The sequence below is a fragment of the Crinia signifera genome, chromosome 7 (genome assembly GCF_055691185.1).
Source record: "Crinia signifera chromosome 7, ASM5569118v1, whole genome shotgun sequence".
NCBI lineage: Eukaryota > Metazoa > Chordata > Amphibia > Anura > Myobatrachidae > Crinia > Crinia signifera.
The window spans coordinates 74,636,243-74,658,743 of NC_139223.1; the positions used below are offsets into that span (position 1 = coordinate 74,636,243).

The 22,501-nt window shown below is 42.5% G+C and overlaps 1 protein-coding gene across 1 annotated transcript; it reads right to left on the reverse strand.

Moving 5' to 3' along the window:
• Nucleotides 1-4,021: 4,021 nt before the first annotated feature.
• Nucleotides 4,022-17,653, reverse strand: PLA2G10 (phospholipase A2 group X). The gene is made up of 4 exons (XM_083152010.1): nucleotides 17,456-17,653; nucleotides 12,358-12,523; nucleotides 7,909-8,015; nucleotides 4,022-4,470 (listed from the first exon to the last, which is right to left on the reverse strand). Exons 1-4 carry the CDS (start codon nucleotides 17,493-17,495, stop codon nucleotides 4,313-4,315), a joined length of 471 nt encoding a protein of 156 aa, XP_083008136.1. The 5' UTR covers nucleotides 17,496-17,653; the 3' UTR covers nucleotides 4,022-4,312.
• Between the last annotated feature and the right edge of the window lie 4,848 nt (nucleotides 17,654-22,501).

A 22,501-nucleotide genomic window follows, 5' to 3' on the forward strand; every position in this document is an offset into this window, starting at 1 on the left:
ATAATAATAATAATAATAAGTAAAACAGTATAGTGTCAGTATAATACATGCCTGTTAAATTGACTGATACAAGATATCAGAAACCGCTGCACTGCCAGCGAGCCACCTCATTTTAAACACTTTCTTTATCTTTTTTTTTCCACCACTTTAATGTCGTTTTATACTGTAATTCGCAAGTTCTTCAATAAATAAATCCATTAAAGGTTACATTTTACTACAGAAACCATAGGTGCACCACGTAAATGACAGCTTTCTTCTCCTTTTGTTGCCATTACATTTTTGTCTAGTGTGGTAGCACATCCCCATCTTGTTACATTTGACTTTAGTGATACACTCTGCAGTACACTTAGGGGGTCCACCTCCCTCAGAGGGTCCTGTGCGATTGACACTTTCTGGGTGACAATTAATAGAATGCGATTTATCGCACTTTTAAAATCGCCCATTATCGCAATTTTTTAAGTCGCATTTTGTGCTGCGAATTCGCATATGTAATGCGGTGCGTATTCCGGAACAAAAAGTGCGATTAAGTGTGATAATGTGCGATTTTTAGGCATGAAAATGTGCGAATTTGAGTAAATGTGCGATTTTGTGTTTAGAATAAAAAAATATATATATAAAGTGTCCCCCCGGCTGTGGCATGACACCGCGGGCTGTTGGAGCCCGGTGTTGGTTTTCAAAATCCCCCAGATTTTTTTAAAACCAGGACTGGTCCAAGAGTTCGGGGCTGGTTTCAGAAATACTGATTTTTTTGTCCTCCATATTTTTGGAACCAGGTCCGGCTCAATGAGCCCGGGGCTGGTTATGCTCAGGAGGGGGGACCCCACGCCATTGTTTTTTTCCAAAAAAACACTTTAAAACATTTTTTAACACAGGACCATGCACATATCTCAATGATCTGTGCAGGGTTCTGGCCAATTCGCCTTGTCAGAACCTGGTCTAAATGTTTGGAGTCTTTTAGACACATTTTCCTGAATTCGCATCTTATTAAATATGCAAATTGTATACTTTTCAATGGGAAAACATCTGGATGCGAGTTCCATCGCGTCAAAAATTGCACTTTCAGAAAGTGCGATTTTGCGGCGAATTCGGGGAAAAAGGGCGATTTCGCCCGTTTTGGCGAAATAAAATCGCAAAAATCACATTGTGTATTGGAGGCCATTGATAGTCTTTTAAATGGTGACATCCAGGAAATTTACTTGCTTGGCGTCCGCCATTGCTGTAAATCTAACAGGGCTGTCCAGACTGTTAAGGGAATCCACCATTCTATTAAAGGAGTCAAGGCCACCCCTCCAGATGACCACAATGTCATCTATGTAGCGTTTGAAATAAAAAAGGCTGTTTCCGATGTTTAGGCTGTACCACTTGCCGAGCACTTGTGGTTGGCCCCTACTTTTGCCATCCACACAGTGGAAAGAAAATCTTTCTAAAGCACAGACTCCACTGCTTGTTGGACCACATTATCTACTATCTAAAATGCCCATGTGGCTTGATGTATGTGGGCAAGACTGTTCGTACACTACGTGAGAGGATGGGCCAACATCGTTCATCCATAAAGTTGGCACTTGAAACAGGCTCTACGGACAAACCTGTGGCAGCACACTTCTTGGCAGCAAAACATCAAGTATCGTGCCTAAGATACATGGTTATCGACTGGATAGCACCACCATTACATGGTGGTGACAGAACACAGACTCTGCTAAAGAAAGAAGCATATTGGATCCACCATTTGGATATAGTGGCCCCGAGGGGCCTAAATGAGAAAAATTCCCTGTCAATGTTCCTTTAAGGACTATTGAAAGATTATACGCTACTGTCTATTCAGATTAAGCTTACAAATCTTATTCTAGTATAGTAACCGATATGCGTCTGAGGGTGGGTGTGTCGTCGCCTGTTCAGGACACGGGAGCAGTGATCTCACTTCCCCATGTTCTGCCGGGTGGGAACGTAGGTCCCACTTTTATTTTTATATATAAAAAATATATTTTTAATGTTGTGTGCATATGCATGTAAATGTATACAGACTCCTGAAAACCATTATAAAATACACCACATAAAGCCCCTAGATTAAATCCAGGTGGTTTATGACCATCAATTAGGTACTTGAAATCTGCACAAGTACCTTTATTGAATTTTTTTGAATTTTTGTGCGTAGCTGAGGCACCCCCTGTAGTGCTTAATTCCGGATAGGGAACTACAGCATATATTCCCTATGGTATAGGATGCAGAGAAAGGTAGTATTCTTTCAATTATGTGTTGGCTGACAAAGACTCTCCAGCACTCCTCAACATAATAGCTTTTATGTTTATTTTTACTAGATTTCATATTTTATAAGGGGCGCCGTATGCCTCTTTTAATAAGTTTGTGGTGCCGCCTCTAGTTCTGGGTCTGTGGAACGCGGAAGCAATGAAGGGCAGCGTCCAGCAGACTGTGCTGGAACGCATATCTCCCCGGAAGTCACGTGGGACAGCGTCCTAGCGTGTCTGAGGACACGCACACACAGGAAGCCAGCAGTGCTGGCTGCTTCCTGATCTGTGACCCGCACGCCGCTGCACAGGAGGTCCCAGACCGGACCGTGCATAATGAGATGTTATCAGTGTTGAGTGCATTTTTCCTTATAGCGATCACCTGTGTTGTCACCTGAGTTCACTTGATTACATATCTTTTGATTGGTTGCTACCCTATGAGAGGAGGGGTTTTCTGGTATTTAACTGGTGAGTAGGGAGTCTGGTTTTAAGCTGTCTCTGGGATACCTGTGGTTGCTGTGTCTTGACAAAGGGTCAGATGTGGACCCGAAACGTCGACTAACCTTTTAAAGATGTACTATTAAAGTCTTGCTTTTTAAACAAAGGACTCTGAAAAAGTCTGGTAAGTGTGCTCCCTATTGTCTATTGGATATTATTGGTCCTTATGGAAAACGTTTGGAACCTGAGCTTCTGGGCACCCCAGCAAGTAATTACTGAATTTTGAGAGTGCTACTTTTTCACTATATTAAATATATATATATATATATATATATATATATATATATATATATATATATATATATATATATATATATATATATATATATATATATATATATATGTTTACTTATCATTCCTAAGTATAATAGTAAAATACATCTGCTTCCATTCCATGCAACTTAAACTTGCCATAAAAAAAAATTAAGGAACCAACTTCTCAAAATAAAGCCTTCTAGAAATAGCAACATCACAGTTCATAGGTTTTTCCCAACCTCACCACTAAACATTTCCCAGGCCCTTATTCTGATCGGTGCGGATATTCCCGCATTCTTACGGAGCGGTCCGCACGCCACGGTGTTCTGCCGCGTGCGGCCATCGTCCGTAGAAACGCCCACGGGTCCTCCGCATTCGGACGGACTCACTCTTTAAGAACAGGGCGTGTTTACGGACGACATACAAACCATGCGTGTGCGGGGGAAACAGTCAAATTCTGCACGGTATAACAGAGTATTACAGAGTATGCTCGGGAATACCGCATCCGAACGGGAGCCAAGCGGTGCTACCGCACGTAAGCGGTGTATTTACGCCAAACAACCCACTATTATGTCAATTCTGCAATACATCACATGACCCACTTATTCAATTACCTATCCTCATAAAAAAATGCTTATTTGGAATTGGAATCAATTAGATGCCAATATATCCTTACAAGCATGCCTAACACATGCATTGCACACATTAACCCTTACAGCAATTGAAGTGCAATGGTTTCAATTAAAGCACTGACAAGCGTCCTATTAGTGAGTAATGAGTAAAGGAGTCGATTTTATTGGGTTCAGGTGTTAATGCTTGTAGTCATTAGGCGGTCCGTTCGCCTCCCGCAGGAACGAGTGGTGTCCGCAAAGCAATAGTGGCCTTTTGGACACCGCACATTTCTTCCCTTTTTGTTCGCGTGCATTCGGAGTGCTATCCGAATGTACGCCCCCCAACATAAGTGTACTCCCCCGTGTCCGCCCATGTTTCCGCCCCGTTTTGCCCACTTTGAAACTACGCCCATGTGTCATTCCGCATGACGCCCATAATACGCCCATATTTCCCGAATGATTGCGGTGACCAGTTTTGTACGGGATTTGCCCGAACAGGTACGGAGTCAAGGCGTGGCACATGCGCGTAGCGTTCTCCACGCATGCGCAGACGCCGTAAAGACGCGATCCGAAAGTATGCGGAAAAGTACGCGTCAATCAGAATAAGGGCCCCAGTCAGAAGAAAGCACTTCCAGTCCTACCCTGCTGGGAAGTGCATAGTGGCTGAGACTTGCTGTGCAGCTGAACCAATCGGGATTTTCCATTTCAATCATATTTCCTGTAATATCGGCAGGACTGACTCTGCCCACATAAGAAATTAGGATAGAGCGCATACTTGGCATTATAAGGTGCTTTCCTGAGGCATAATGCTAATTCTTTGTCACAACGACACAACTTTCTTTGACACCAGTCCTTTGTGTAATCTGGAAAACAAGACACGTATTCATTAGTTAAAGGTGCTAAATCCATCTTTAGCTAAAACCCAGCATTTTCTTACATCGGATTAAGCAATTACATAATTATTCCAACTTTGTGTACAACATGAAGCATCTCCATTTAAAGTAGAAATACCATAAGATAAGGAACTCTGATTTCCCAGAGTACCCGAGGAACCAGAGGGTTACGCTGATGTTTACACAGATAACCTAATGATGTAGGAGGTGTCTATGTACAAATCTGCATATTTATATTTAGAGAGCATTCAAATTGATAAATATTCAAATTTATTTATAAAATGAAAATAATAGAAACACAAATACACAATTAAAACAAAAAGACACTTTCTAATCTCAACACAATGTTATTTTAAGAATCAGATAAAAATAGACCCGGTTCCTTTCTTTAAAGATTTTTTTTTTATATATATAACGCTGAAATGAATGCAACTTGCCAGTACAGCACTTCTAAATGTCCAGCGCTATGCTTGACCTCCACAAAGATGTCTCAAGGGGGTTTATTCTAGTTCATTCTTTCTGACAAAATCCTTCTTAGATGGACAAAACCATGTGCACTGCAGGGGGGCAGATGTAACATGTGCAGAGAGAATTAGATTTGGGTGAGTAATTTTGTTTCTGTGCAGGGAAAATACTGACTGCATGATTTTACACTTCAATATAGATCTCACTTTGAAGAAAAATCCCACCCAAATCTAATTCTCTCTGCACAAGTTACATCTGCCCCACCCGCAGTGCACATGGTTTTGTCCATCCAAGAAGGATTTTGTCAGAAAGAATGGACTAGAATAACCCCCAAGGGGAGTTATAGCAGAGTGGGGCAGAATTATTAAGCCTTAACAAGAGATAAATGCAAGGGTGATAAGGAGAGATAAACGTCCAGCCAATCAGCTCCTTACTGACTTTTTTCAATCACAGCCTGTGACACGGCAGTTAGCAGGTGATTGGCTGGACGTTCATCTCTCTTTATCACCCTTGGATTTATCTCTTGTTAAGGCTTAATACATCTGCCCCATTGTTTGCTACCTCATGCTTCACTTTGCTAGCTAAAAACTAATTCTCTATATTGCGCATACATATAAGGCATTTATATGGCCGTACAGATGGCACCCTAGACATTATGCCTGAGAGTCACTTAGATATACGTGCATGTTCCACATCATTAAATGGTCAGTGACCATCAAATGATTTCTCTCCCCTTCGGCTGCATGAGAGTGAATGTTTCTGAGTACACATTCCCTCACATGCTATTGAGGGGATTGGTGGGGGGAGGGGGGATGCGCTTACCTCTTCCCTAGGCTGTGAGTATACATCGGGGTTATTTGAATAGTTAAATGTAACAATGGGAACTGTGTTTTACGTCAAATATATTTTCAATTATGTGAAGGTTGACCTTACGTTCTGGACGATCAAGCCAATGTGATGGTCCGATCCATCTGGAAATGACATATCGGGCCGAGAACACTCTAGTGTACGCCCAGTTTTACACAGTTAAACTTCTTCCTCTTTATATACTTTGTTCTACATATATTGAGTTTGTCAAGTAAAAATAATATTGAACGGATGCAAACGTGGAGAATTGGGATATCATAGTATAACCACATGCAGAAAACTGCATGTTTCACATCATAACAACCTGTAATTACTATGTCCAGAAAAGGACACGACTGACCCGTACGGAAGTATTTTCTATAAACAGCCCACAGACAGAATGTATTTTGAGTTTCAAATAGAAATAAACTGACGAGGGTTATAATTACATTTGTTTTCGAGTCATAGCGTTTGAATTGCAGCATGTGCTCAGCGGGCAGCCCAGTGAGCGCTAAACCTAAGACTGTGGGCCAGATGCACTAAGCTTCAAACGTGATCAAAAGGAGAGTGATAAACAACCAACCAATCAGCTCCAACCTGACATTTTTCAAACACAGTCTGTGACATGGCAGGTAGGAGCTGATTGGTTGTTTATCACTCTCAATTTTATCACTTTTGAAGCTTAGTGCATCTGGTCCTGCGATACCTATGTGATTTACACAACTTCATTGTTGCACCAAAAAGTAAAGGTTTCTAGCTAATGTGGGTGATAATACAGCTTCATATTTGATTTTCAGGTGGGGTTGTTCGATGAAATGGAGAGCCCTAGGCGATTGCGACCATATGGGATGGAGCCTTTGGCTGGATGAAATTTCACAATAGTGTGAAATACTTTGTTCAATGTGAAGTACAACTAAATGCGTTATACTGTCATATATGTCATAGCGGAAACAACCCCGTACAGCATCAGGGTGCAGTGTTAATCTATAATGAAGTACATGTTGTAAGGATTCTGGGAGTATCCCCGGTACCCTAACTCCGTTGCCTCTGACTGGAATCGACGGACGTGTGCGGTGCTAGGCTTCACCTGGGCCCGTCTCGGCTGAAGGGCGAATTAAGTCCGCCCCACTCCGCTACAGGCAGGTCTTAGGAAATGACAACACGTCCGCCGAGACCAGGAGAGAGCAAGGGGAAAAAGCTAACTAAATCCCTATACCGGGGAACTCCCAGAAGCCCAAAGAAGTAATAAGGCTGAGCAGGTGACACTGACTGGTAACAATGCAAGTGAGATGATACACAATGAAATGGCAACAATGCTAATGAGATGTTATATAATGAAATGGCAACAATGCTAATGAGATGTTATATAATGAAATGGCAACAATGCTAATGAGATGTTATATAATGAAATGGCAATAATGCCCAGTGACACAGTGTGCCAAAACTGCGTAAGAAGAAACACAGGGTAACCCCTGACTTATCTGGGAAGATGACGGAGTCCCAGACAAGCACTGCAGATCTCTTTGGCAGATGAGTGTACAGCGGGGCAAACAAGCTGAATCCCAGGCACGGCAGGACCAAACCAGGCAGGGCAGGACAGGCGTGGAACAACAGGAAGGCTCCCGACAGGAACCAGGACCAGGAACACACTCTGACATAGGCTGACAAAACACTGACTGAAGCTGGACAGAGTGGACTACAACGAACTGAACACTGCAACTGAATACTATAACTGGCACCGGAGTGTGTGAGCAGAGACTCTTTATAGTGAGCACAATGTGGTGCTGATTACACATTGCCTAAAGGTGTGCACTGCAGGCTAGGAGCCTAATCAAGACACCTGAGTCCAGAACACACAGCACTGAAAGTGAGCTGCAATGGCCCAGGCTGACCACTGGATGCCACCAGCGAGTAAACACACACACACAGGCTGGGATAAACCCAGGGAGCCGAATCCAGGGAGAACATGAAACTACACACAGAATATGTGAATCTGCGCATAACACAGATCCGCTGGAGGCGGATCCTAACACATGTAATAGTTACAAAATCTTTGTGAATCTTATATCAAGTGATCTGACTGGTCGGTGTACTTACTACATTTTATAAAGCGATTGCTACAACTCCAGTTGTATCCATCAGTCTTTGTATTACATCCAGCATATTCTGCCTCTCCATAGCAGCAGTCATGTATTTTACAGCACCTTGTACAAGCAGAAAGTATTACTGGGTGTGGAAAAATGGTATATTGGTGTCACTTCAGCTAACAGAGAATAACCAATAACAAAAAATAAAAAACATTCATCTGTGAAAGACGACCTTGGCCACATGTATGACCTACCAAGTAATGACCCTAATCTGCCTAAGACAAACCTTGATTTCAGCCCCATTGTGTGGATGACCAACCAAGCCATGTCCCTTGTCTATCTATACAATGGATTAGCTCCTCCCTCCCCTGTTACATAGAAACATAGAATTTGACGGCAGATAAGAACCATTTGGCCCATCTAGTCTGCCCCTTTTTTTACCCTTCAGGTAAACTCAACCCTTTTTAATCCTTATTTCTTTGTAAGGATATTCATATGCCTATCCCAAGCATGTTTAAATTGTTCTACTGTCTTAGCCTCTACCACCTCTGATGGGAGGCTATTCCACTTATCCACTACCCTTTCTGTGAAGTAATTCTTTCTAACATTTCCCCTGAACCTACCTCCCTCCAGTTTCAGTGCATGTCCTCGTGTTTTATTACTTGTTTTCCTTTGAAGAAAATTTCCCACCTGTACTATGTTAAAACCCTTGATATATTTGAAGATTTCTATCATGTCCCCCCTTTCCCTTCTCTGCTCCAAACTATACATGTTAAGATATTTTAGTCTATCTAGGTAAGTTTTGTGATGTAGGCCATGAACCATTTTAGTTGCCCTTCTTTGTACACTCTCCAATGTATTTATATCCTTGAATATGGTCTCCAGAACTGGACACAGTATTCCAGATGAGGTCGTACCAATGACCTATAAAGTGGCATTATTACGTCTTTTTTTCTGCTACTGATTCCTCTCCCTATGCAACCAAGCATCTGACTAGCCTTCCTCATTGCTTTGTTACATTGCCTCCCTGCCTTTAAGTCACTTGAAATAGTGACTCCTAGATCCCTCTCTTCCTCAGTAGTTTCCATTATAGTACCCTTGATACTATATTGAGCCTTTGGGTTTTTCAGTCCCAAGTGCATAATTTTGCATTTTTTAGCATTAAACTGAAGTTGCCATTCTCTTGACCAATTCTCAAGTTTACTTAGATCATCAGTCATTTGATTTACCCCTCCTGGTGTGTCTACTCTGTTTCATATCTTTGTGTCATCTGCAAAAAGGCATACTTTCCCTTCAATACCATTTGCAATGTCACTAACAAAGATATTAAAGAGCACTGGTCCAAGTACAGATCCCTGGGGTACTCCACTGGTAACATTTCCCTCCATAGAATGCACTCCATTTACTACAACTGTCTGTTTCCTATCCTGCAACCAGGTTCTTATCCATTTAATTGTTTTATAATCCAATCCCACACTTTCAAGTTTATTTAGCAGCCTGCGATGTGGGACAGTGTCAAATGCCTTACTAAAGTCTAGATATGCCACATCTACAGCCCCCCCTTCATCTAGTATTTTGGTCACGGAGTCAAAAAAGTCAATGAGACTTGTTTGGCATGATGTCCCTGCAGTAAAACCATGCTGTTTTGGATCCTGTAAATTGTTTAATTTAAGATATTCCACTATTCTTTCTTTTAATAGTGTTTCCATTATTTTCCCTACTACTGATGTAAGGCTCACTGGTCTGTAGTTACTTGCTTCTTCTTTGCTTCCACTTTTGTGCAGTGGAACTACATTTGCTTTTCTCCAGTCCTCTGGAACTGCACCTGTATCTAGTGACTGGTTGAATAAATCTGTTAATGGCGCTACCAACACATCTTTTAGTTCTTTTAGTATCCTTGGATGCACTCCGTCTGGCTCCATTGATTTATCCACTTTCAGTCTTGAAAGTTCTGTTAGGACTTTCTCCCTAGTAAATGTACTTCCATCTACCTTATTTTTATGAATGTCCTTGCAACTTAACTGTGGTCCCTTCCCTTCTCCTTCTATAGTGAATACGGAGCAAAAGTAATTATTTAGCTGATCTGCAATTGCCTTGTCTCCCTCCACCAAATTCTCAGTGTCTGTCCGCAGTCTTATTATTCCTCCATTTGATTTTCTCCTTTCACTTATATACTTAAAAAAAGTTTTGTTTCCTTTATCTACTGACTGAGCCATTTTCTCCTCAGCTTGTGCCTTGGCACGCCTGATTACTTTCTTAGCCTCTTTGCGTCTGGCAAGATACACTTCTTTGTCATTATTATTTTGAGTCTGCTTGTATGTCCTAAAGGCCATCTTTTTTGCTTTTACACTAGTTGATACCTCTTTAGTAAACCACACTGGCTTCCTTTTCCTGGTACTTTTCTTAACCCTTTTGATACAAAGGTCCGTTACCTTTAGTATTGCACTTTTTAATTTTCTCCACCTCTCCTGCACTCCTTTCAAGTTCCTCCAATCTGCTAATGAGTCGCTTAAACATCTCCCCAATTTTTGCAAAGTCAGCCTTCCTAAAATCCAACACCTTAGTTTTTGTGTGACTGGAGTTGGACCCTGCCTTGATACTAAACCATACTGCTTGATGATCACTGGATCCCAGGTTCTCACCCACATATATGTCTGATATCCTATCACCATTTGTGAGTATTAAATCTAATATTGAGTCTTTGCGAGTAGGCTCCCTCACCAATTGCTTGAGAGAGGCTCCCTGTAGGGAATTTAGAAATTTGCCACTTTTAGATGATCTTGCAAAAGACTCCTCCCAATTCACATCAGGTAGATTAAAGTCTCCCATGATTATGACTTCTCCCTTTAAAGCCATTTTAGTGACATCAAGCAATAGGCTCCTGTCCAAATCCTGCCCCTGGCCTGGTGGCATATAGATGACCCCATTATGAGTAATGTCCTTCTCCTCCATTTCTATGGTCACCCAAAGGGCCTCAGTTTTTTCTTCAATGTTTTGTATTAAAGTAGCATTTATGCTTTTCTTTACATACATTGCTACCCCTCCTCCGATTCTTCCCATTCTGTCCTTCCTAAATAAATTGTATCCTGGTATAGCTGTTGCTGTTGATCTGCCTAAACCATACCCTAATCCACCCCCTGTGGTCTGAACATGGCCCACCAGGCCAAGCACATTCAACCTAAACCACACCTCATTATGCATTAAGCACAGGGCTGACGTCAGGGGAGGGGTGGGGGGCATGAGCCAGATGGAGCTTGTGGACCGGCAGCCAGTCAGGAATGCCTGCAGTGGCAGCTCCTGATTAACTGCCAGTCTACAAGCTCTGATTGGCTTACGGCTGCCGTCAGCTTCTAAAATGCTTCTAGTGCTGTCACTCTCTCAGTCCATGGCTGCTTGCTCATGACTTCTTCCCTGTTTTGCTGTAGATGATGTGGACCCAGCTTGGATATCAGATTCCAAAAGATTAAACACACATCCCATTGGCTTTATCCTCTTTAAATGTGTACATGGAACACTGGGGTAGATTTAAAACTGGGGTAGAATAAAACACAAATTAGTACTTTAAGCACCTCCCTGGCCACACTGCAGGCCAGCAGAAGAGCTGCTGCAGCTGCCGAATAATGGGGGCCCCATTGTGCTCTTCCATCAGACCTGGGCCCTGGTAATTAGTACCCCCTCTCTCAGCACCACAGGACACGAGTCAAAGGTAAGAGTCCCTCCCAGAGTAAGCCACTTATGCAGATCAGGAAAGTGTAAACGTGATGGTGGTTCGATTTAGTCTTTTTTTCTATTCTATTTTGGTTATATATAAAAATTGAATGGTTTTTGTCCGCATTCAATCCCTATACACGCTCCCGTTTAGTCGATATCGAATAGAAAAATAGACTGTGCAGGCAAGACTATATAGTACAGATATAGTACAGACCTGCCTGTAATACAGTATAGTACAGACCTGTACTATATAGTCAACATTTAATGCGTTTGCATGCCGTGCAATTCAAATCAGGATCTAATCACAAGGCAATTGCACAGTGCGTACACCCCTTAAATGTAATATGTCTCTGTGATTGGATGTAAATGTGTTTTTGGGGCAATTATTGCAATGTGTACGAGAGAGGGCATTAAAGTAACAGTAGTGTGGATTTATAATGTAATGGAAATATTAATGTCGTAGTTGTTAGAGGTTAACCATTGTCAGTAGGTGGGGGCTATCCATTTAATATGAGGTCTCCATTAAATGTGAAGCTATGTATTGCAATGTGTGGTTAATGGGGGTAATTAATAAGATTTAGCTAACAATACAAGGGAAGATATCTTTCATTGAGGGTCTTATTTAATGTTGAGAGTAGTTTGGGAGGGAAAAGGAGACTCAAGTAAGTGACTGGAAGCCCTTTGCTACATTTCAACATAGTATTTGCCAAGAGCATCAATGTGTAATGTATCTATAAAAATAACTTACCTGTCTGCCTTGTCTACTGGATTTCCTTTCCCCCCTAGCCCACAATAGCACCCATATCCAACATACAGCAGAGGAGATCTTCCAGTTGTGCAGCCAATAACTCCAGCTAGATCCAAGATTCCTCTTTTCTGACGTGTATGAGAATGTATCAATTCACCATTCAAAGCTGCAATCCATAAAAGGTATAACATAAAGGTGTGTTATTTGAGCTTCTCCATCCATTAGCAGTCACCCATAGGCCGTCACACACACCTTATTTCATGTATGTGGAGAGACAGCTGGACAAACTACTGCATGACAGTAGAATTCTACACATAAACATTGGAACAAGCAGCTGCAGATTCTTTCACAATCCCAACCATCACTCTGCATTATTATTATTTTTAATTAAACTTTTCCTATTTTGCATGCCTTTCATTAAGCATTCATTAATGGGTAATAACAGGAATACGAACCAGAACACAGTCATAAAGTTGTCTAGATTTCAAATCTGTTATGTAGCATACAAGTGACCATAACATGTCTTTAATGCAGCCAGGAGATTAAGTAACATTATTATTTATATACTACTGACATATAACATCACTTATAACAAATAAAAATCTCATCTGGATCTCATGCAGATTGTACAAGTGTGTACACAGCATAAGTTGTAACACACCGTCAAAGGGTAAGAGGGAAAAGAACTGCAAAGGTTCTTGTTAGACTATATGGCCCGTATTCTGGTTCACTCACAAAGGCAAATTCCATCTCAAATGGACAAAACCATGCTGCACTGCAGGTGGGGCAGATGTAACTTGTGCAGAGAGGATTAGATTTGGGTGGGTTATTTTGTTTCTGTGCTGGGAAAATAATGTTCAAATATTCTCTGTAAAGTGCTGTGGTACTGAGCCGCTAAGGAGAACATGTGCTGTAGAAAGCTGCCATAGACTGCAGAAGTACATCCCAGCAGGGTGCAGGAACGGGGAGCAGGTGAGTGATACAACCCCCCCAACACCCCCCCCCACACACACACACCGCCCGGGGTAACCACTGGCAACTCCCCGCACGCCGTGGTCAGTGTGGCACCCCCCGACACCCCCCAGAGTGCGATGGTAATCCCCCACCACCCGGCTCTACCTCCCCCGCTGCTACCTCCGTGGCTGTGCTGCTGCTTCTGTCTTTACCTGACACTGAAGCAGGGGCTCCGCTAGGGCTCCCCCCGCCCGCTTCACATCCATCCCCCACCCCACCCAACCCCCCCCCCCCCCCCCCGCATCACACACACCCCTTTTTTTCCCTAACACTAAGGTGTGCTACCAACACAGAGAGGGAGAGGGACAACCTACCAAGTGTATCTGATCATTCTGCATAGTTTGCTGTAAGAAGTGGGAGTTTCCCGCAACTATTATAGTGAATATCAAAATATCTAGTATATGTGTTACCATTTCAAATTTTATTACTTATATTTTACTAAAGTGCAGTAGTGATACTTATCCGTGATCATTAGTGTCATGGTAAAAAAATGAATTTATCCAATAGTGACAAATCTGATCAAATTTAGTTAAAGTGTAACGGCTAATATATAAAGATTTTTCCTGTCTGATAATATAGTTGACTAGTAGCTTCCAACCATTAAAATCCGGGGCTTTGTTGGACATCTTGTGATAAGAGCTGTCCCTTGCGATGCGGCGCTGGTGCTGGACTTCTGGGTCTGAGTCCCGGGAGTCCATCTGCGCATGTGCAGAGCATGGCGCCGGCGCAGGGCATGCTGGGAGGGATCCATGAGGGATCCCTCACACAGCGCTGCAGTAAAAAGCCCATAGGCTTCTGCAGAGAATCGCCAGCTTTTGCTGGCAATTCCCTCCGGAGGGGGGGACAGAGCATTTCTGCTTTAGAGAATCTCCCCCTCAGTCTGTTTTATTAACCAGGTAAATTAGATGCGTGTGTTAAAATAATCTTATATAGAAATTGTTCTCAGCTCCAATACAATCATAAAACACACTTACAAATTACATAGGGAGCACGCATCATTAACAATAATGAGTGTACACACTAGATGATATTGTCTATTGTGTATGGGGCTTAAGCACTACATGGGTACATTGTGTCCAGATTTTGTCTAAAGCCTGAAAATCACTATACGGTTTGTGTGTGTATTTGTGTTTTTATGTTTTATGTATTTATTTTTGTAAATTGTATAAAGGTACATTTTGGGGTCAATTCGGGTCATGACATGAAAATGCCACCAATGGCACGCCAACTTGCTCACCTTGCCCGCCCTGGACTCATGGGGATAAATTTACCAAGATAGGAGTTCTATTGAAGATGGGATTTTGCCCATAGCAACCATTCAGATATTATGTCTTATTTATTTAGCACTTTCTAGAAGATAATAAATAGAGTCTGGTTGGTTGCTATGGGCAACATCCCATCTTCAATAGAACCCCCATCTCAGTATATTTGCCCAATGGAGTTTTTACGCAGGCCCATAGGTCTCTGAACGAAAATCTGAGAGTCCGGAGGTAACATACTGTAAGTGCAGCATGTAGCTGAACTTACATCTGGCTGTGATTAATTTGGAACTGGCCCCATAAGGCCAGATATATCAAGCTTCAAAACGTGATGAAATGGAGAGTGATAAACAGCCAGCCAATCAGCTCCTACCTGTCATTTTTCAAACCAAGCCTGTAACATGACAGGTAGGAACTGATTGGCTGGTTGTTTATCACTTTCCACTATATCACTTTTTGAAGCTTGATGCATCTGGCCCATAGTCTCTAATGTGAGAGAGTGCTTCTAAATTATTACGGGTGCCTAATGGCTCCCCGACAGTCGGGATTCCGACAGTCATTACTCCGACGTCGGAATCACGACTGCTCCCTCGTGGGGGTCCACAACCCCCATAGAGGGAGAATCGTGCCCGCAGTGTGGCGAGCGCAGTGAGCCCGCAAGGGGCTTCATTGCGCTCCCCCGCTGTGCAGTCGGGAATCCGACGTCTGAGTAATGACTGTCGGAATCCCGACTGTCGGTGAAATATACCACACCCATTATTGCAATGGCATTGATCAAAATACTGTGGCAACAATAAATTACACATCAATGACATATGACCACAGTATCAATGGGGGACATTTGTAAGATGGGAGTTCTATTTCAAATGGGATGTTGCTATGGGCAACCAATCAGAATCTACTTCGTATTTATGTAGCACCTTCTAGAACAGTGGTTCCCAACCTTTTTTCTATCCTGTACCCCTTGATTAGGCTTTTCATTTTTGAGTACCCCCTCCTTTCAATTTGAAATATCTACAGTACTTACGAGTGAAGTGGAAGTGAGCGTTATGCGTGTCCTTATATTAAGGAGTAGCGAAAGAGAATGCAGTCAGGAATTGTGTCCCTCTGTGTATGGCCACAGGTTGTGAACTGTCTCTGGAGGTACCGCTAACATCTGTAGGATAAATGCTGCTGCTTCCTCCACCCATGTCAGCGTGGAGCAGAAGATCGCTGATGTCTGAGTTCACTTATGATGCTGCAGATGGTACCAGAAGTGACCCAACATGGTTCATCTCCATGGCAATGGGAGACTTCTTACGCCATCAGGAGACTTCTTCTTACGCCATTACCAATATTATTTATAAGTAATCCAAAGTACCCCCAGGGGTACTAGTACCCCAGGTTGGGAACCACTGTTCTAGAAGATAATATATAATATCTGATTGGTTGCCCATAGCAACATCCCATCTGAAATAGAACTCCCATTTTAGTAAATTTAACCCCATTTATCCATTTGAATACATTCTTATTCTATTTGGATATAATTGATTAATGCATTGTGCAACTGCACTGTATTATTAGTATTATTATTACTATTAATATTACTATTATTATTTAGAAAAATATTACCCCCAACCATTTCTTTGGAGCCCCAAGACAGCTTAGTGAGGACATTATGTCTGTAATCCAACTATTTAAGAAAACATGAGAACTGACTTTTGGACAAGAATCAACATAAAACAAATTTGACTATAAAAAGTCATGAACAGCACAGAACAATACGACACATTGTGCCAAGTCCACACAAGGAAATAAAAACAACTGGTGCTAATAATGAAAGATTACTTTTTGAATATGATATAATAATTCCAGATCTACAGTTACAATTTCTAGTATTAACTATATAAAATAATTTTCTAAAGACTGATCTTGTTACTGCAATACACAGTTTGTAAAGTTACCTGATTTGATTGGAGTTTTGGTATAATTTGTGCAATTTTTATTTTACTGATGTTATTATCATGAAGGTACCCATACACGGTACAGTTATTGTATACAATTTGGACTAGATCGCACCGCATTGCATAGGTTTAGCAATGCAATGAGATGCAATAAGATGAGATCTAGTACAAAAACTATGTGCTTTACATAAGGTGCCCATCCACGTTATAACTGCGTGCAATGCGGCACATTATCGGGTTGATTGCATCCATTTGTGTGCGATGCGATCCGCAGGCAGTACAAAAAGTATGTGTAGCACATACTTTTTGTATTGTGCGATGGGATGCCAGCGGGAGCAGGCATCCCATCGCGTCACATTGCAGCTTCTCATCGCAATGTGTATGGGCACCTATGCTTTTTGAGCTGTGCGATGAGATGTGTGACGGGAGCGCGCATCTCATCGCACCCAACAATTGTACCGTGTATGGGCACCTTAAGAAAGACAATTATAAGACAAATATGAGATAGATCACATTGATGATTAATGAAATGCTTTTCGACTGGTAATTAGTGTCTGTCTATTGGAGTTTACCACAGGAAAAGTTGTACAGGTATAAATAATACATTCTTAGTTAATATGCACCTTTTATATTTCTTCAAATACTATAATCGATAGATAGATAGATAGATAGATAGATAGATAGATAGATAGATAGATAGATAGATAGATAGATAGATAGATAGATAGATCGGAAATGTGATTCTAAAAGGTCATCCCTATAAAGTTTAAGCTCACAATAAAAATGAAAAACAAAACATCTGTCACCTACTTTTATAACTGTTAAAACAATTTGACAACATCTGTCTAATTGCAATGTACACTACTCTATAATATGACTTACTGTTATAAAGAAGGAACAGGAGCAGTATCTTGGCTTCCATGGATGAGTCTGAGGAGAGGACCACCAGCGTGATGGATGTCTTCTCTCTGACGTCCTTCTATTTATATGAGGTCCATGTCATTGAGTTCACTTTTAAACAACAGTTCTGCAACCTCATAATATAAGTGTGATAACTTTTTACTTCCCTCACTGCTGTGTTCCATGTATCCCCCAGTCACAGCAGCCTCAGTCTCTTCCTGTGTGTGCCCAGGCTGCTGGCATTCCTGGCAGGTGGCCCAGGAATCTTATGAGTTTAGGCTCTAGCAGAGGCTGCTGAATGTTCATTTTGTATCCTGCACGTTATATTTGTAAAAGTTGAATCATTTCATTTATTGTAATATATATAACATGGCAAAACCCTGTTATCTGGTGTTTGTGTATAAACCTAAACTTTCTGTTCTGTTTGCTGATGTTCCCTAGATGTCACAATACAACGGTATATTCTACAGGGGACTTCCAAAGATTTGGCAATGCTATGTACTCCATGAGAAGCAATAGGACTGTACCCCACAAGAAGCACTCCTGCTTTTACCTTCTCTCCCTTTCATGTGCTCTCTCTCTCTCTCTCTCTCTCCCTCTCTCTCTCTCTCTCTCTCTCTCTCTCTCTCTCTCTCTCTCTCTCTCTCTCTCTCACCTGCTTGCTCTTTGTCATTTTCTATTAAGAAATACTAAATGATCTCACAACATACAGTATTCATTGTATATTAATAAGTTGCCCCTATATAAAATGTATATGTTTCCATCTTTTGGTAAGAGCTCACACACTATGCATATATTGTATTTGAGACTGAATATAATCATTCCAAATCTCCATAGAATTTTTTTTCCGTGATTTGGTATAAACCGTAATGGTCCAGTCCACAGATCACTGGACTAGCTCCCTGTGGAGACCTCTGCCATTGTGGAGCTTGTACTGTATCCCCCATTCTAATGGGTATCCCAACATTGTAAAAATAATATATTTGCGTGCCCACAAAAAAGTCCTTGCTGCAAGTGGGTATGGCCTTGCTGCAATGGGCATGACCGTGTCCATTATACCATATTATACCCCACACAGTAATGCCCCTTGCACCATATTATCATATAATGCCCCACACAAAAATTTCCCTTGCACCATATTATATCCCACACAATAATAATAATCCTTGTAGCACATGTCCATCCTCAAAATGTCTACCTCCTCTAGCATCCTTCGGAAGTACAGTATCTCATTTCAGCTGGCAGCCATTTTGGTTGGGACAATTTCAACAGGAGTCATGTGGATGCACAGCCCCCATAAAATACTGTCTGAAGGAGACAGTGGTCATGGCTACAGAGCCAAAAAATTCCCAGGGCAAAAAACCAAGGGAAAGTAACAGGCGCTTGACAGGAAGTGTTTTTCAGGGTGTTAGCTGCTGCTCAAGGGGGGGATAGTCGGTCCCCACCACAAGAAAACACAAAGACAAATCACGCCGAAGCGTGTGAGCAGCGCTAAATGAGGGTGACACACACCAAATTACAGTGTAATAATAATATTTTACTTGTTAAAAATGAAAAACATATAATAAAGTACAGTACAAAATTCACAGTAAAAACAATATAGGTACCATAAGAACCGATTCTTCACGTCACAAGCTGGGATGAACGTGACTGTGTTCAGTCCAGTGTAGGACAGGGAATGTAGACCATATAATGAATGGAAAAAGGGAAGGGAGTGGGCATTTGATCACAGGTAAGTGCACATTACCATTTGGTGGACGATCTGAAATGAAACCACGGGTGGTAGTAGGAATCCTCACCCGGGTGGATGATGATAATAAAGAGTGCTGTCGGTCGGCTTCCACTGAAGATGTATCCCCTTGCAGATCCTGATGGTATTGGAGGGGGGGGGTGGGTGGAATACCCCAAAACTTTTTCAATGAGCGGTGTCCGCCAGAAACTCGACAGAGGAAACTTGGAGAGGTGGTATCGGTGGATGAAGCAATGTCCTCCTTTTTGGAAATGGCAAGCTGGAATTATGCCGCTGGGTGTTCCAGGAGAGACCGTGACCACCAAACACAATGGAGGGACTGGGGTGATGAAGAGGGTGTTTTGAGCAGGTAAATCCGTGGGTCAAAGTGTACCAGTAAGTGAGTCCGATCTGGATACAGTATCCCACACTTGGAGTGAAGAACCGGAGGTCTGCCTGACGCGTTTCACTGCCAACTGCAGCTTTATCAAAGGTGTCTAACAGTGGCTGGAGTATGGGTATAAATACCCCTGGCTACAGAGCCCCATGTGACCGCACAGCTTGCTCAGCATTTGAAATAGCCTGATGTTGAGATCAGGGCTCTGTGGAGGACACATAATCCCTTCCAGGACTCCATGTTCTTCTTTGCACTGAAAATAGTTCTTAATGACGTTAACTGTATGTTTAGGGTCATTGTCCTGATGCAGAAAAATGTGGAGCTAATCAGATGCCTCCCTGATGGTACTGAATGATGGATAAGTACCTGCCTTTATGTCTCAGCATTGAGGACACCATTGGGTGTGCACTAATCTGTTGCAGTTGATGACTGTGCTTCAACCTGTTTATGCATTATCACCTGTTTGGTATGATTGGTTAATCATACAATGGATTAAAGCTATACTGTAAAGCCTACAAAATCCCCGACTTTGTGTAAGTGTACCTAGAAGAATTGATGCTATATTGAATGCAAATGGTGGTCACACCAAATATCGATTTGATTTCTCTTCTGTATATTCACTTTGTATTTAGTTAATAAATACAAGTAATATACACCTATCATGTAATACACATCTGTCCTTTTACTATCCCCATATTTGCCAAATAACAAGCAATCAGCTCCTATCATCTCTTTCTCATTTCATGAATCTGACGGTTTTGTCTACTGTTTATTTTTAAAGACTGCAACTTTCTACCATCTAAATTTTATGAATGCACCTATTTTTATTATCGTTTATGTATTCCATATGCATGTGAAGTACATACTTATTTGGCCCATAGAGGCATTTTAACATGTGGTTCCCTCCGTTTTTGGTGACCGCATTTTTACAATAAAGTTTTTCCCATAAAAACAACAAACTGAAGCCGCAAAACCATTCATGAAAAAGTGCGCCAGATGCATACAAAATGCTTTGGACCTGCTGCAGACTGTGGACCCCCCTTGCCTTCTCCTTCACCTGACACAGAAGCCGTGGCTGCTGGAAAAGAGTGAGGTCACCATCGGGCGCCCGCAAGAGCCAAAGAACACCAGTTAGTGTGAGGGAAGAAGCAGAATTCACAAAACAAATCAAAAAGAGTTGTTAACATTTTTCAATAACAAACTTTTTCCCTACAGGTGCAGTCTTTGGTACTTGTGTATTATCTGGGCGCCCGATTTTATCATTGCATGCCACTATTTAAGGCATGCAATGCGATTTTTAATTGTAAAGACCAGATTTTTAATTGTATAGTCACACATGGATGATTTCATACCCCCACTATCCAACTACGCATGGAGTTGATCTTATATAGTGTGGCGAGCGCAGCGAGCCACCGAACCGAAGCAGTGTATATTCCTATTTAGGTTTGTTGTGGTACCATGTTCTTTCCATTTGAAGATGATGGATTTGATGGTGCTCTGGGAAATCATCAAAGATTTGGATATTTTATTATAACCCAACCCTGACTTGTACTTCTCAACAACTTTGTCCCTGATTTGTTTGAAGAACAACTTGGTCTTCATGGTGTGATGTCTCTTGCTTAGTGGTGTTGCAGCATTTGGGGCATTTAAGAAAAGGTGTGTTTATACTGACAGATGTGACTCATATTATACACAGGGGGCTTCACTAATTATGTGACTTCTGAAGATAATTGGTTGCACCAGAACTTTTGAGGGACTTCATATATATTTAAATTTTTTTTAATTAGACTATTTTGTGCGATCCATCACATAAAATTCAGATAAAAAAAATAATTGCAATTATAGGTTGTAATGTAACAAAATAGGTAAAAAGCTAAGGGGGTGAATACCTTTGCGGAGCACCACTGGCGCACTACCTTTGGGGGTCCCCCCTGTCACCCCCCCCTCCTGTCATACCCCCTACCACCCAGCCACCCCCTCCGCTCCTCCCCTACCGCCAGCCGCCATTCACTATTTGCATAAGTGATGTAGGCGGCAGGCTCAGGGATGGTCGGCGCGGCTCGGGTGGGGGGGGGGGACTCGGGAGAGTTCAGGCGCCCGAGTCCTCCCGAGCCACTGCGAAAAATCCCCGAGCCTACAACTGTGATGACTGACAGGCGGCAGGGTGAAGCGGCAGCAGGGAAGCTCGGGCGCACTAACGCCGGTGCGAAGGTGAGGGGGGAGGGGGCGGCGGCTTCCTATGATCTGTGGTGGGTTTTGCTGGGGCAGGACAAACCTGCGCTGGTAGGTTTGTCCTGCCCCAGAAAAACCCACCACTCAAGGGGTTAAAGGTGGGCAGTTACCACTAATCATCTAGGGAAGTGGTAACATAAGGGTACTTGTGTATTAGCCGGACGCCCAATTAGCATACGTATGCAAGCGTATGCTAGCTCCGCTGTCAGCGTAGTCCAACAGCTGCCTAGCGTAGTTAGCATAGTGACTCCGCGGCAGCCCAACGGCTGCCTAGCGTAGTTAACGTAGTCACTCCACGGCAGCCCGGCTCTGTTCCCGGTGTCCATGGCTCTGTCCCGGCGTCCATGTCAAGTCTAGTGAGCGCCTCTCACACAGCGCCGGTAACCGCCAGATCCCCTGCGCTAGCGGACTCCAGCGGAGAGAGGATCATGCGGGCGCCGGCGGAGAGGCACTCCAGCTGTCTGAGAAGCAGGTGCGTCTTAGACGCTCCTGAGTCTCATTAACTATTAGCATGTGCGCCTCATGCATAAAGGGGGTAGTGCGTCCTAAGCACAATAAAGGAGGAGTTTTCAAACCCCCACTATCCACACCAGCCCAAAGAGTGGTGAGCGCACGCGTTACGTGTCCTCCCGACCGGTTCATACCCCCCACTATCCACGTCGGTGTGGGG

Excerpts from the sequence above, each read along its gene's own strand:
- PLA2G10 (XM_083152010.1), bottom strand. The coding sequence starts at position 17,495 with ATGGAAGCCAAGATACTGCTCCTGTTCCTTCTTTATAACA. Across the intron at positions 12,524-17,455 it reads CCTGTTCCTTCTTTATAACA|CTTTGAATGGTGAATTGATA; the intron begins GTAAGTCATATT and ends TATGGATTGCAG. Across the intron at positions 8,016-12,357 it reads CCAGTAGACAAGGCAGACAG|GTGCTGTAAAATACATGACT; the intron begins GTAAGTTATTTT and ends TGCTTGTACAAG.